General features: G+C 32.5%; 2 protein-coding genes and 1 long non-coding RNA gene across 3 annotated transcripts; 2 read left to right on the top strand and 1 right to left on the bottom strand.

The window, feature by feature from the left end:
- Positions 1-5,880: 5,880 nt before the first annotated feature.
- On the top strand, positions 5,881-7,086 carry LOC112422766 (zinc finger BED domain-containing protein RICESLEEPER 2-like). Its single transcript, XM_024786417.2, has one exon. The coding sequence runs from the start codon at positions 5,881-5,883 to the stop codon at positions 7,084-7,086; it is 1,206 nt and encodes a 401-aa protein (XP_024642185.2).
- A 2,448-nt stretch (positions 7,087-9,534) lies between these two features.
- LOC120580838 (uncharacterized) lies at positions 9,535-11,191 on the top strand. The gene is made up of 4 exons (XR_005646603.1): positions 9,535-10,304; positions 10,576-10,654; positions 10,762-10,834; positions 10,945-11,191. It is a non-coding gene; the product is annotated as an uncharacterized lncRNA (long non-coding RNA).
- A 1,788-nt stretch (positions 11,192-12,979) lies between these two features.
- LOC11441561 (soyasaponin III rhamnosyltransferase) lies at positions 12,980-14,769 on the bottom strand. The gene has a single exon (XM_003619076.4). The coding sequence runs from the start codon at positions 14,718-14,720 to the stop codon at positions 13,311-13,313; it is 1,410 nt and encodes a 469-aa protein (XP_003619124.1). The 5' UTR covers positions 14,721-14,769; the 3' UTR covers positions 12,980-13,310.
- Between the last annotated feature and the right edge of the window lie 1,196 nt (positions 14,770-15,965).

Below are 15,965 nucleotides of genomic sequence, written 5' to 3'. Positions count from 1 at the left end.
TGAAGTTACTTAATATATACTTGGTTTTGTGATTCATCGCTTGAAACATTAGTGAAATTTATGGGGATGGATTTGATGAAGATATTAAATATTTCACATCACTAACACAATTTACAGATATCAATACACATATGCTCTATATTATTTCTCAAGCCATTATATAAAAACATTTTATTTTAATTAAGTTTGAGTTCAAGAATAATACAATTATTCAGTTCTATGTTCAGTTTGGATTTTTTTTTATTATATGATGCAAGACTATAAAAAAACATATGTTTTGTAAGTAAATGGAGATAAGATTTTATGATCATCACTTCAGGCATAACAATAATAGTATAGTCTTGTATGATAACATGTCTAACCGTATAAACTTTGCATGATACTAATTAATTCCATGTAATTAAATTAGAAGAAGCAGTTCTCTCAACTTATATTGTTAAATCAACTTCACTTGGCCTTTAATCCAAAATGATCAACAACATTTTAAAGTAAAATAAATTTAAATCAGCATTAGTAATTTAACTTGATAGAAACAATTATATGTAAATAAAAAAATTTAGTTATGTAAGTCAATCAATAGATTATGCACTGCCAGTTTCGGTCCCCTTTCCATGTTCCCAGATGACATTCATTTGTTGCCAAAAAAATGCATACAAACTAAAAATGTTAAACTCATGACCCCTAATGTAAATATCATCTACTTTAACAACCCTTAAGGGAAAACGTAACTTGTGTAAATGTTTACTTACCATCATTGTACCATGAATTCTTCATGGGTATAAAAAAAAACTCTACATCAATAATAGCAAATTGAAAACCCTTTTAATTAAAAAATAGCAATAGCAAAATGAAAGTGTGAGATGGATTCGCTGCATCGAATCGAAAGACACAACTACATCTATCATTTGTCTCCATGAACAAATTGAAATTTCAAACCGATAAGCCATATCAAAATTCTAGAAAATGAAAAAGATAAATCGTTCAATTGTTTGTATCAATTGTGTATTGGTAATTGGAATTTGAAGAAAATTCATAAGAGATCCACAATTTCAACCTCCCTTTCATAGTGGCTTGTATATTACCAATTTCACAATGCAACAACAAATGTTCCAAAGTGAAAATTTCCATTATCCTGAAGAAAAAAAATGAAGAAGCAAGTAATGAATAATCAACCCCCAATATAAATTGGTACTCCCTTGCAAACCGCAACGTGACTCCAACATTTACTTTAAAATCATTTGCAAAGAACCTATCAAACGTAAAGAAAACAACCATACAAAATTACAAAATATCAAGTAAGAAGAAAATGTCACCCTTGATATTGTCGTCGGTCGCAGGCTCAGGAACTATCGGTGTCTCCGTGCCATATCCATGTCTTGCCCTCTCCCTTACGGTCCAGAAGTCGTTCGCTCTTCTCCTTACCTTTTCCACTTCTGCATATGTCTCATCCTCTGCTCTTAGAGAACTCAAATATCGATCAAATTAGTTTTGTTAAGTCTGTCTACATTTTATTTTGCTATGTAATTGAAAATTGGAATTTGAAAAGCAAACTACATGCAAGTAATATTGTTTCTTTTTATCTGGTCTAATGATTAAAAGGAGCAACCCACAATCAAAAAAAGGTTAAACCAATTCACGCATATCCTATAATTTTAAATTAATTTCCTTAACTTTTCCATATCATACTTCTTAAACCATTTCTCCTCCTCTTTTTTCTTCCTCTCAATTTTTTTTACTTGCCGATTAGACCAACTAAGATGGGATTAGAAGGTATGGAGAAGTTGTTCTTCTCTTCTTATTCTTCGTCTTTTTTTAGGTTTTTGTTCATCTCTTTTAATGGTGGTTTTTGTAAAAAAAATAAATAATAATTCATTGCGTACAGGCTAAATGATAGTATCCCGTTATCTATTGTTGTATTTTTTTTTTCTTGACATAAAATTTAAAGAAGTTGCATAGGATATAATTAATAAGAGAACATGCAGGATATGAAACCTGGAAGTTATTTCCGATGGCCGATGTGTGCATTGTAACAATCTCTTTTCTTGTTTAGTTTATGGCATTTGATTTTGATGCAATCTCTTTTATTGTACCGGTGATGAACATGGGATGAGTAGTAAAAGGTACTCCCTCGGTTCCAAATTGTATGTCGCTTTGGAAAAAAAAATTGTCCTAAATTATATATCGCTTTACAATACCAATGAAATATTAATGTTACTTTTCCTATTATATCCTTAACTATTAATTACTTTCTCTTCTTTCAATTATTTCATTTATTTTTTCCATATCATTTATTAAGGATAATTTTGTAAAACAACTCATAATTTCTCTTCCCCCACAATATTAATTACATTTCTTAATACGTGTGAAATGACCAAAACATCATACAATTTAGGACGGAGGGAGTAATATGGAAGAGCAGCTAGAGTAGTTACATATAGTATCTGACTCCCACTTTCAACAGTTTTGCTTTTTTGGAATATTTGTAATAAATGAGGGGTAAAATAGGTAAAAAAAAAGGCTACACCAAAACAATGTTTTCCCTTTATTAATAGTTATAGATTATAGATTAATAACCCTTTTTTTATGAAGATCCATTTTAGCAACCTGCACCTTTTGCTTTGGACAAATATACCCATTTCATGTTTTTTTGAAAAAGAAAAAATTGAGGGACAAAATAGTAATTTATGTTCCAATATTGTTTTATATTTTAATTTTCCTAGTTTTGCGTGTCTTTTTGGTCTCCATTCCCACGCCCATGGTTCTCGGTAGTAATTTTGTTTTGTCACTATTCTCTTTCACGATGCTATGTTCAGAAAAAATCCCAGCATTTTTTCTCATTCCATTACTTCAAATAATACGTCCTGCATGCATATGTAACTATTTCTCTTTTCTGTTTGTCCTATGAAATCGATTTTCCATATTTAATCTTCCACCGAGTATTGAGAAAGTGGTTGGGGTTCATAAGTGGATGCAGTTATGTTTGTTGAAGGTTTAATCATGGCGTAGACCATCGAAGTTGTGTAACAGACCCATAATGGGTCTTTGCTATATATAATTAAGTTTGAGATTGATTTGTTTAGCTTATTTTTTTATATTGGTCAGGTTTAAACTTTTGAGTCATTGACATTTGAATTAAAAATGGAGAGTGTTTTTACAAGTAGCTGGTGAATATGATTTGAGGAATTTGAAAGATTAACACAAACAAAATAATCAATGGCGGAGCTAGAAATAGTTTTGAGGGTGGGCCGATTTTCTTAACAAGTGTAAATTTATATTTTTTTTATGGGAGGTGTAAATTTATGTTCTTTATTAATTAATTTGAAGAACGATTAATTTTTTTTCATTCTATAGAACATAATTCAAGCCGAAATTTTATGAATATTTTAACATAAATATCATATAATTTATACTTTATTACACATATAATTGAAAAATAATTTTGATTTTTTTATTGGTGAGCGATATAGAATTGTATATATAATAATCAAAATCAAATTATCTTTTTATATAGGAAGTTGTTGTCCAAATGGTAAAGAACTAATTGTTTCAAGTTCTTGTGAACCAGTTCAAACTCCAGCAGTATATTTTTTTGTAGTAAATCTTAAAAAAAAAATAAAGGATAAGAAATTAAAAAGAATCGAAGGCTGGTAGGAATCAAACTGTAAACAAGCAAGTACAAAACACCTAGCCTAAACCACTGGAACACGCTTATATACTCGCAACAGATTATGTATATAATATAAATTCATATTCTAATATTTGTAAATACCTATTAAATTTATTTTTTTTAGGTTTGGGGTAGCCATGGCCCACCTTGGCCCATAGCAGCTCCGCCTCTAAAGATAATTAAGGAACTGTGAACTAGGGCTGGACAGAATATGGAAAACCGGACCAAACCGGCTGAACCGGTCCGGTTCGGTTTGTTCGGTTAAGTGGTTCACACGGTCCATTTGAAATGGGTTGTTGTGGCTAAGAGTGGTCGGTTACGGGTTACAATTTCCAACCCGCCGAAAACCGTAACCGACCGGTGCATACTAGTTATTATTCTACTTGTGGTTCCCTGCATGGTCCAGCCCAAATTGGTAAGCCCATTTTCAGCAAAGGCCTACATATAAATATTGTTCACAATGGAGAAAACCCTAAAATTTCACTCCCATCTTATTTGCGCCGCTGCTCTTCTATTCCCAAACGAAGCCTAACACATTCTCAATTTTCCATCATCCAGATCATCCCTAACCCTCATCCATTTCCTGAGATCATGAATCCAGATCATCGCTAACCCTCATCCATTTCCGTAACCCATCCCTAACCCATAAACATTTTCAGAAATCATCCATTAAAATTCACTAAACAAAACCCAATTCGTCCAAAACCAACTTTCAACTGTTTCTTTGTAGAAATTTGAAAGGTTTGTCATGTTTCTTAGCTCACTGAAGTTAAAGGGTTTATATTCAACTCGTGTTTTTGTTGCTAATAACAGTTTCTTTCTGGTTTAGGATTTTTTCAAGGATTTTGGCTAAAGATCGACGGTGAGGATTTATTTCTGACTATGTTGTTAATGTTCATTTACTCTGAATGTTAAATATATTTTCTTTTACTAATTTTTTTTGTTTTTATTTCACTTGTTTCTGTTTATGTATGTTTCTGTTTATAATTTATGTATCAGTTTATTTTTATTGAGTAATACTTTTATTTTTATTTTGTAATACTAGCTTGTATATTTTTATTTTGAGTAATACTTCTATTTCCTTTTTTTTTTTTTTTTATATCTTTCAATATTGCTTAATATGTGTAAGGAATATCATTATGCATATTTTTGTTTTGATCAAAATTTTTCTCTCTTAAAATCAGTCATGGACGAGGAAACTGAAGTTGCAGCTACGGAGCGCGCAGTTGGAGTTGGAGTTGGAGCTACGGAGGGCGCAGTTGGAGTTGGATCTACGGAGGGCGCAACTGGAGTTGCCCCTATGGAGGGGGTGATTAAAGCCGAAGCTAACCGTAAGTCTAATGATTTTTAGAAAATATTGTTGACGTGTTTGTTGCTGCCTTATCCATGTAAAGTATATATGTATTCTTTTAACTATTCTTAGCAGGAATGCATGATTAAAACAAATGATTTGATGCAGTTTTTTTAGACTTCACACAGATCTTTCCCCCTTGTTTTTTTATGCAAACACAAGTCTTTCCCAAACACACTAATTATGTACATGTCAAAGATTATAAATGACAAAAGATTACATGTCAAAGTCTGCTAGCATAACGCTCATTCCAATTTCAAACTTCTGCTAAATATTTTTTTACGTTAGAGGTTTGTTATTGTTTATTTTTTTCTTAGTTTTATCATGGTATATTTTTTCTAGTTTAAATATATTTTTGGTTAATTATTGATTGGCAATTGAAGATGCTTTTATTTAAGGCTTAATACTTTATAATTATTGAAACACTTAATATTTTATAGGGTTAATAGTGTTTTTCACCCCTGTAATATATGTCATTTCCGGTTTTCGCCCCTATAAAATTTTCTATTTGATTTGCACCCTCGTAATTTTTTTTTCTTTCCGGAAAACACCCTTAATAGGTCATTCAAAAACCAAAATTTCTTGAAAAAAAATTCTGAAAATGGCCTATTAGGGATGTTTTCCGGAAAAATAATTTTACGAGGGTGCAAATCAAACCGAAAATTTTACTCCACAAGCAGCTGCTGAGCTCCCCCCCTTACCCACTACTAGGTGTAGGAGACCTAATGCCAATGGTAATAGGAGAACCTCTCCCGTTTGGCTTGATTTTAATCCATTACCCAATAAACCAGAACCTACAGCCGCTTGTAAACACTGCCATAAAAGATGCCATTGTGATTCTAAATTAAATGGGACGTCCAACATGTTAACACGCTTTAGAGTCTGCCTTAAGAAACCAGAGAACATGCTAAATGTACCTAGGCAAACAAATCTTATAAATGGGAAGGGTGGTTTTCTAGTTTCAGCTAGCCAAAGGTACAATGCAAAAGACTGTAGGGATGCCGTAACCAACTTTGTTATCCTTGACGAACATGCTTTTAGAGTTGTAGAAGGTGAGGGGTTCAAGCAATTATGTAAAAAATTACAACCACTAATGACCCCTCCTTCAAGGAGAACAGTTGCTCGCGATTGTTTCGACATTTATGTCAATGAAAAATTAAAACTGAAGGCATTTTTCAAATCTGATTGTAGAAGGGTAACCTTAACCATGGACTGTTGGACGTCCATTCAAAACCTTGGTTACATGGCCATCACCACACACTTTGTTGACAATAGTTGGAAAAATAAAAAAAGAATAATTAGTTTCGCCCAAATACCAAATCACAAAGGAGAAACCATTGGTAAGCAAGTTGAGGAGGTTTTAAAGGAGTGGGGGATTAGAAACGTGTCTACAATAACCGTTGACAATACTTCTGCGAATGATGTGGTTGTCTCTTATTTAAAGAGAAGACTTAAGAACATGAATGGGCTAATGGGTGAAGGGGGTCACTTGCATATGAGGTGTGTAGCACACATATTGAACTTGGTAGTAATGGACGGCTTAAAGGATCAAGATTTGTCTATTTTTAGCATCCGCAATGCTGTTAGGTTTGTTAGATCTTCACCACAAAGAGCATCAAAATTCAAAGAATGCATAGAAATGTCAAGGATAGCATGCAAAAAGCACCTTTGTCTTGATGTTCCCACTAGGTGGAATTCATTATATTTGATGTTGGATGCCGCCGTAAATTTTCAAGAAGCTTTTGAGAAGTTAGAGGGGGAGGATGTTGGGTATAAGGAGTGGTTTGGTAAAACTGGCCCAGGTAGTTCTAGTGATTGGGAAAAGGTTAGAGCTTTTGTTAGTTTTTTACAAAATTTCTATGATGCTACAATGATATTTTCATCCTCTCAACAAGTGTCTTTGGATACCACATTTCACAACCTAGCTTCAATATTGTGTGAGCTTCAAAAGGAAGCAATGAACTTGAATATTGTTGTGGCTTCAATGGGAGTATATATGAAGGAAAAGTATGATAAGTATTGGGGGAATGTTGTGAAAATGAACCAATTGCTTTATTTTGGAGTCTAATTTGACCCTAGGTACAAATTTGAATATATTGAGTGGTCATTTGGTGATTTGTATGGGTTGGTAGTGAGTTGGCAAAAGAAAGGGTCGGAAGTGTGAAAGATAACTTATTCAAATTGTACAATTTGTACAAATCTGAAGTGCCATCTAGTAGCAACAATTCACTAGTTGAACAACTTGCCCTTCCCAAAAATCCATCACTTGGTGCAAGGGCAGATGCATTTAAACAACATTTGAAAACAAAGGAAACCATTGTTCAACAAAATGACCTTGAGAGGTACTTAAGTGACCCACCTGAAAACGATTGTAACACCCCGTTTCCCAAAATCAATTAATTAATAAATAAACATGCATCAGAGTAATTCCCAAACGGGCATGTCACACTACATTTTCAAAATTTCTTAAATAGAATATAAAATCTATTTAATAAAAATCCTTCAAAATCATCATTAATTTTGCAGCGGAAAATTTGCATCAAAACAACAACAGCAACAGTTTAAATCTCCATAATTAAATCTTGGCATAAAAGCCTTATCAACATAAATTCAACAACCATAGGGCTACGTCAGCAATATTCAAAAATTGATACATAGGAATAAAAAACAATACGAAAATCTCATCCCTACGTATTAGAGCCCTAGACACGACACTTGAGCCACCACCAACTACTCAGGATCACCTGCAAGTTACCCATAGGAAGGGCAACATTTTCAAGCAGAAGGGGTGAGATTCACAACAATAAAATATAGATATTAAAATTCATCAATTGAATCTAACACCCTAAATATAATCAGATCATCACCATATATATATATATAAATATATACTTCATAAAACACATCATCATCAAATCAAGTCTTCATCAATCAAATCATCATTATATGTGTATAAATATATACTCCATCAAACAACATCATCATCATCAATATGGCATTTACAACAAACAACACCGACTCATGCAAATGACATGACAACACCGTATGCACTCAATAATAATTCTTCTTAACATCCCCTTAATGCTCATGAATAGAAGACAACTTAACATAACCCTCCTCGAGTACATTTAACAACTCATAGGTAACATCATACCCTCATCATACTCATCAACATAAACAACGTAAGAGTACACCACCTCTTATGGACAACAACAAAGTAAGAGTACACCACCTCTAAGAAGAACGATAAAGTAAGAGTACACCACCTCTTATAAAAACGACACGTAAGAGTACACCACCTCTTATAAAGACGACACGTAAGAGTACATCACCTCTTATAAAACATCTAACATGATCAATCACCAACAACGGATACAACTACTACTTCAACAACAACACCAACGATGATAACAACATCGACAATTTGCATAACTTACTTATGACTCATTCGGCAACGTACAACCCAGCACGCTTACAATTTAAACCAACATTCACATCTTAATTAAGATCCAACAGCAACACTAGTAGCACATAGACATCCCAAAATATGACAATACCAAATGATAATCAACACTACTTAAACATCATACATAATCCACATAATGCATTGGAAAATTTACCATAACATTAACAACCTCAACCATCTTTTATCAGACTCACTGAACATCAACAACATTTTAATAAACTTTCATTAAGATCTCCTTGGAGTATTTTCATCATATCTCAAAAATTAAAAATCATTTTCAAATCAAACCAAAGCCATCGGAAAGCTAACAAAATTATCTACAACTTTCATGTTTACACCAAAGGTCAAGTCAAAACAGAAACGTGTGAAAAAGACGCAAGAACTTGAAACAGGGTATGCATCAAACATACTGAAATTTACAGATTTTCTGCGATTTTCTACCATGGGAACCTCCTTGGCTCCATTTCTTAACCCTAAACTCTCCAAAATCATCCATAATCATCACCATATGATTACCCTATCATTAAAACGTTAACCCATCACTAACCTACCTGATTAACCACTCTTTACACCATTCAATTATATGGTTTCTACACTTTTTCATTCAAAAATCAATAATCAAAACTTAATCCCAAATTTCCCAATTTCTACCAGAAACATGTTAAATCAAAATCAGAATTACAATCTATACTATTGAAAGTAAACCTCACCCTTACCTTAGATTGGTGAACAAAGCTCTATACGATCTTCTCTTGGATACTCTTGGCTCCCTCTTGGTTTTTCTCCCAAAAACTGCTTCCACGTGAAAAATGCTTCTGACTGACAGTTTCCAACTTCCCCCAATTATAACACTTAACTCCTACTTAATTCCTTTAATTAAAATATAACCCCCAAAACTCCAATTATTCTAAATTCCCACTTATTCTATTAAATAGTAACATAACTTATTTAATAAAATATAACACACCACATAATAATATAAAATCATATATATATATATATATATATATATATATATATATATAAAGACTTTAAATCGACCAATAATATAAAATTGGGGCGTTACAACGATGATGAGAAGTTTAACATTCTTGTGTGGTGGAAGAAAAATGAAGTATGATATCCAGTTTTGGCAGCAATGGTTACAGATTGTTTGGCCACATCGGTGTCAACTGTTGCTTCTGAAAGCGCATTTAGCACTGGAGGAAGAGTTTTAGACACATATAGGAGTTCCTTGAGTCCGACAATGGCTGAAGCTTTGATATGTTGTCAAAATTGACTAAAACCTTTTTTCATTGACTTCAAAGATCTTAATTTGAGTGAAGAGTATCAGCTTTTAGAGAATGTCGTTGAAGGTAACTTAGTAGCGTGTCTATGAATTTATTGTGTATTTGATATTGAGTAACAAATTAATTTATTCTCTTTTATTGCTTTGAATGCATTGTAGAAATTGGACAAGTGTTAAGTGGTTCTGGAGTTGGTCTTGCTGGTGTTTCACCACCAGCAACTAGGCCTTCTGTTTAATTCCACTAAATGGTATACTGTTTATTAACTATTCTTACTTTATCATACTTAGAGTATTTGATTTATGTAATACTAATTAAGAGTAATTTAATGTCATGCAAGAATGACTTTTTTTGATATTTTGGAGTCAAATATGACTCAATACTAATGCACAACACATACATCTGCTTTTGAATGATATGAAATGTAACATGCTTCATTTTCTTGGCTCCATTATGATTGTGGAGTGTGGACATGGTTTGATGTTGATGGAACTGTTTCAACCGCTTGTTAAACTGATTAATGCTTAATTATTGGTAAGCAACTGTATGTGGAACTGAGCTACTTGTTTATATTATTATCAATTCTTACAAAATCTGCTTGTGGACCTGATTGTATATATTCTTAAGACAGTACAATCAAGTTAAAAATTAATTAATAAAAGCAACTGTATGATTAACATTAAGAACATAATAGTAAACTATAAGTTAGTTTATGTAATTGTTTCAACAAACAATTGCTGTAATTGTTATACTAGTTAATTTTTGTTCTTTTGAGTTGAGATTTCATCAATTTGGTTCTTATTAGGATTAAGTTGAGAAGCTATCAACCTATGCCCATGCCATTAGAGAAGTAGAGAATGAAGAGTTATGAAGTATTATCTATGGTATGTCTCTTTGCAAGTAATCTAATAAAACTTGCTTTCTTTGTTATAATGAAATTTCTTTAATCTAGTAAAATTATTATGATTTACTAACTAGTTTTAATTTATAGTTTATCATAAATGGTTGCTGCAATTTAATAAGTGGGATTCTGGCTGTTATAGACTTCTAGGGCTGCAGTTTAGGTTTGTTTTCAAATATCATTCATTCATATTTGTAAATTTATAACATTCAACATATTGTTGTTTAGGTTTTTTTTTTTTTGAACAGTTATATTCATTTCTTTGTTGTGCAGCATCAACTACAACATTATTCTCCATGATTCGCCATGTTGTAGCATCAACAATTGCAAGCAGTCTGTGCTTTTAAAGCCAGTGGAATTTATTTCATATTTTACTCAAATATTGGATGACTGTAATATATTATAATACTTATAATGTTGATACTGTTGGACAACTGTAATATTTACTAATATTGGCTGTGTTGTGCAAGTTTGCTGTTAGTCAATGCAAACAAGTTAGTATAATTTATATTTGGAACAAGTTTACAAATGTTGTTGGTGCTAACAAGTTCTATGTAATAATATATTATGGCATAAAAATTGCTCTTGATTTTTATTTAAACTGAAAACTGACAGGCCATAAAGATTAATATGAATAGCCAAATTATTATTCTTGGTTTTATTGAAAACCCAAATTTCAGCTTATAATTTGGTTATGTTAAATTTTTAAAATATATGGAGCAGGGATTGATATATACAAAATCGAATTAACCGAACTAAGCCGCACATTTGACCAGCTTAATCGTTTACACTGAACCGACTAAACTGATGCCTATGTTGGTCGAAAATGGTTTACGAATATGCAACCGTTGGTTTAAACGGTTTCAAGTTTTGAAACCGATTTCGAACATAACCGACCGACTGTCCACCCCTACTGTGAACAAGAGGGTGGAAAAACAGTGACGTAAAACAATCAGCAAAGAAAACTAGGGAAGATAAAAAAAGACACTCAAAACTAGGAAATTTAATAACATTTAAATGCAAATTACTATTTTGTCCTTTAGTTTTAACCTTTTCAAAAATAAAAATATATAAATCACGTGTCTATATTTTCATGGAAAAAGAAAGTATGGCAGGAGTCAATTGTACATCATTAGGATTAGGATAGGAAAAACAAATGGAACAACAAATTGAAATATAAAGAGAGAAAAAAAAAAAAGAGTAATAATATAAATAAAAAACAATAAAAATAGGGGTGTTTTAGACTTTTCAAACAAAAGTTGTTGTTTCCCAAACCTTTCTGTCCAAATTGGTGTGGAAAGTTTTTTAGTGTGGGTCTCATCGAATTCTTTTTTTCCTTAGCCTTTTTAGTGAGTCTCAATCAATAGAAAGTGCTTCTTTCCCTCATCTTTCTCTCCTCTCCACTATCTTTCCTTAGAAACAATTCAAAGATAGTGAAAGGAAAGATATGTGAAGGAAGGGAAGCACAAGTTCCAATAATCTTTCCATCCTTTGGATGCAATGAAAGAGTGAATGGAAAGATTAGTTCATACATGGGACCCACGCAGAAAACTTTCCTCCCACTAGTGGAGAGAAAGTTCACTATACCATCAATTTTTTTGTATTTCTTTTTTTGTCCTTGCTTCCTATCATGCTTTATTTCTTTTTTTATAAATTTTTTCTTTCTTCTAAAATATAAACTAACGTGTTTTTTACGGTTAAACACATATGAATGCTTCTCATATAACTAATATTTTTCTAAATACAAATATTTATAAAATATAAATGTATGTCTTATCTTGTCAAAAAAATATGTTTTTAAATAAAAACATTTATATTTATGTTACGTAAGGGCAATTATGTCATTCAATAAATATATATCTTTCTTTCCTCTCACAATCCATTCTCTTTCACTCCTACCAAAATTCAATAAATATATACTTTTCTTTCCTCTCACAATCCATTCACTTTCACTCTTACCAAACAACCAAAAAAATCAACTCACTTTCCACTTACTTTATACCACTATCATTCCATTAACAATCATTCCTCTTACTTTCTTTTCTCTTCTTTGAGAGCCATTAATCTATGGCTCTAGGTAGTAGTATTGTATCCACAAAGAATTATATTTATCCATGGCTCTAGGTAGTAGTATTGTATCCACAAAGAATTATATGGGATACTAGTGAAAGAATTATATTAGTTATTCCATAAGTCCAGCTTATTCCATTATTACTTGATGTGTTAATTGGTCTAAAATTTGAACCAAATACATAAACTTCATTTGAACTGAAATGAATAATTTAGTATTTATCTCTTGGACTTTTAATAACAATGGGAAAGAGACATGTAACAAGAATATATTTGAACTTTATCACATGAAATTACAAAGGCAAACTCTTGTCAATGAATCACTGGCATCAACATCACATGATTATTATTGCAATAAGATAAAAATAAAATAAATAAAATAAAAAACAGTTGAAAGGGAAACCTATACTCCCTCTCATCACTATTATAAATAAAACTTTACTTTTTAGATACATTGAATAATCAATCTGTCCGGTCTATAATAAAGACTAGATACATGAATTATTCAATGTATCTGAAAAGTGAAGTTTTGTTTATAATAATGACCGAAGGGAGTATATGAAATATGCTTAATTGTCGGAATGAACTCTAAACTTTTGAAGAGTGGCAATGAAGTTTTTAATGTATTCATTGTGAAGATCTTTTGAACTCACAACCTTTCCCATTTCTTTGGCATTGTTCCTGTAAATACTTCCTTCCTCATCCACTATTACCAACCTCAATGTTTTAGCAACACAGTCCCTATTAATGGCCCCATCTGGCTCACTCCTTGGTACCTCAACAGCCACTTTCTTTTCTTCTAGTACTCTTGCAAACAAACATTGGTCAAGTAAATAAGGCAATGTCACAAGAACATGCCCAAGATAAAGCATTTCAAAGACTGAACTTGGACCACAATGAGTCATACAACCACCAATTGATCCATGAGTTAAGATCTTAAACTGGGGTACCCAAGTTTTCCAAACAATTCCGCGTTCTTTTGTTCTTTCCTCGAACCCTTTAGGCAATTCAAGTACACCCTCTTTAAGATCTTTTAAAGCCCAAAAGAACGGTAACCTAGAAAGCTCAATTCCATGAGCTAACTCAGTTATATCTTGTTGACTTAACTTCGACTCGCTCCCAAATCCAATGTAAACAATAGAAGATGATTCTTTTGAATCCAACCATGCCTTGATTTTCACCCATTCAGGATTCTTTTCATCTTCTTCGTCATCTCTTATCTGCATAGGTGGTGGAAGCAATCCGACCGGAACCACAGGAACCTTGTATTGGTCAGAAATATAATCTAACCATTCACCTTCAAGTTCTCTAGAGGTTCTGAAAAGAAAAAGGTCAACACTTGCGTATAGTTTGTCGGCATCAGAACGACTAAATTTTCTTCCATAATCATTCTTCACAGCTGACTGTATTCTCATAACCTCGTAACGTTTGAGATGAATGGTTGTTTGGAAAGGAACCCATTTTGGTGGACTATACAAGTCTATGTCGGTTCGTTCCCCTGGTGGATTAAAGAAAACCAAGTTCCGAGCTGCGCCTATGCTGTAATACGCACAAGGAATGTTGAAACTCTTGGCTATCGATGGTAACCAATCCGATACTAAATCACAGAAAACCCAATCAGGCTTCGAAGTTTTGAATATCTCAGTAACACGGTCTTGGAAACCATCATAAGCTAACTTAAGGTAACCAGTTAGGTTTAACGGAACATTTTGAGTGCTTTCTGCACCTTGTAGTTCTTCTATGTATGGTAAAGGTGATTTTACCAACTTGATGAATGGTTGAAGTGTTTTGGGTGTTTTGGGCATTTGATCAATGTTTTTAGGGGAGTTTATGAATGTGACAGTGTGACCATTTTGAGCAAGAATTTTGGCTAACTCGAAAAAAGGTAGTATGTGTCCCATAGCTAGCCATGGTACCATTACAACATGAAGGGACTTGACATTCTTGTTCTCATTCTCATGATTAACAATTGAAGCCATGGGAAGGTTTTGAAAAATTAGTTAAGGATAGATGTAGTGGCAAGGTTTTTACTGGGATATATATAAGAAGAAATGAGAGGTGTAGTAACCTATCACTACACTTCCTCGTTGGTCTCGTGGATCTCGTTGAGATAGAAAATAGTAAAAATATGTTTATTTCTGAGTTTTTTTCCTTTTATTTCTTTGAATGGTCCCATAGTTGGTTGTATTGTCTCATTCAAAATTAATACAGCGCAACAAAGATAATTAGAGCATTACTTTTTTCAACTATGTCTTTCCTCGCGCGCCCTATTTTTTTCTAATATTATCCTCGGAGCATTCCGGATTATATAATCTGGAATTGTATTTTCTTTTGTTAAAGGGTGAAAAAATGAGTAAGGGATTTTTCCGGATTTTGTAATCCGAAAACTTTAAAAAATAGGGCGCGTTACATGATGTTTCCTGATTACATAATCCATAAACCCCCTAAACACCATTTTTCAAGGTAAAACAGTTCGGATTATATAATCATAACTGTATCGGCACAAATTCTAAACATGTTTGTAACATGGATAGTCATTTTACGGACAATATTAATCTTCCTAACTCTAATCCTTATGTTTTGGGTCATTGTTACATGTTCTTAGTAAAAAAATGGATTTTTGGGCTACTTGATTGGATTGCTTCGAAACTTCCCAGAAAATTAGAAAAAATTCAAGGACCAAGACTCCCTTAGAAGGAACTTCTTACGGGACTCCGCCACTCAAAATCCAAAATTCCATTGTTTAAACTCATTTTTCATTTTTTTTTCTCATTTTTTATATTCTTAGAAAAATTCGAAAAAAATTTGCATTAGTTTTATTTGATTTTTAGAATTTTTTTGTGCCATTTTTATGATTTTATTTGACAGGTTTTTAGCATTTTTTACTTAGTTTTTTTGTTGTTTTTAAAAGCAAAATTCAAAACTGCTGAAATGTGAAAGAGTCTGATGGCTGATTATAATAAGAATTTTCCGAATTATAAAATCCGAAAATCTAAACATGAATCCGGATTTTAAAATCCGGAATGCATAAGGTCATTTTTAGAAATTTTACAGGACGCGGGAGAAGGCCATAGAGTTGGAAAAGTAATAGTCAAATAAATATGATTCAAATGGAGTAATTTACAATTAAGTAATTATACATTCAAAATATGTAGACTCTACTATTTACTTATATATAACCACGGCTTGCTTAAGGGTAACGCGACCCAAGCCCTCGCTTTAGG

The sequence above is a fragment of the Medicago truncatula genome, chromosome 6, assembly GCF_003473485.1.
Source record: "Medicago truncatula cultivar Jemalong A17 chromosome 6, MtrunA17r5.0-ANR, whole genome shotgun sequence".
Lineage (NCBI taxonomy): Eukaryota > Viridiplantae > Streptophyta > Magnoliopsida > Fabales > Fabaceae > Medicago > Medicago truncatula.
Note: the sequence above shows the minus strand (reverse complement) of the source record. Positions and strands in the feature narration are given on the sequence as shown.

Bases quoted from the DNA above. Each gene is read 5' to 3' on its own strand.
- LOC11441561 (XM_003619076.4), bottom strand. From the start codon at position 14,720: ATGGCTTCAATTGTTAATCATGAGAATGAGAACAAGAATGTCAAGTCC.
- LOC112422766 (XM_024786417.2), top strand. From the start codon at position 5,881: ATGTTAACACGCTTTAGAGTCTGCCTTAAGAAACCAGAGAACATGCTA.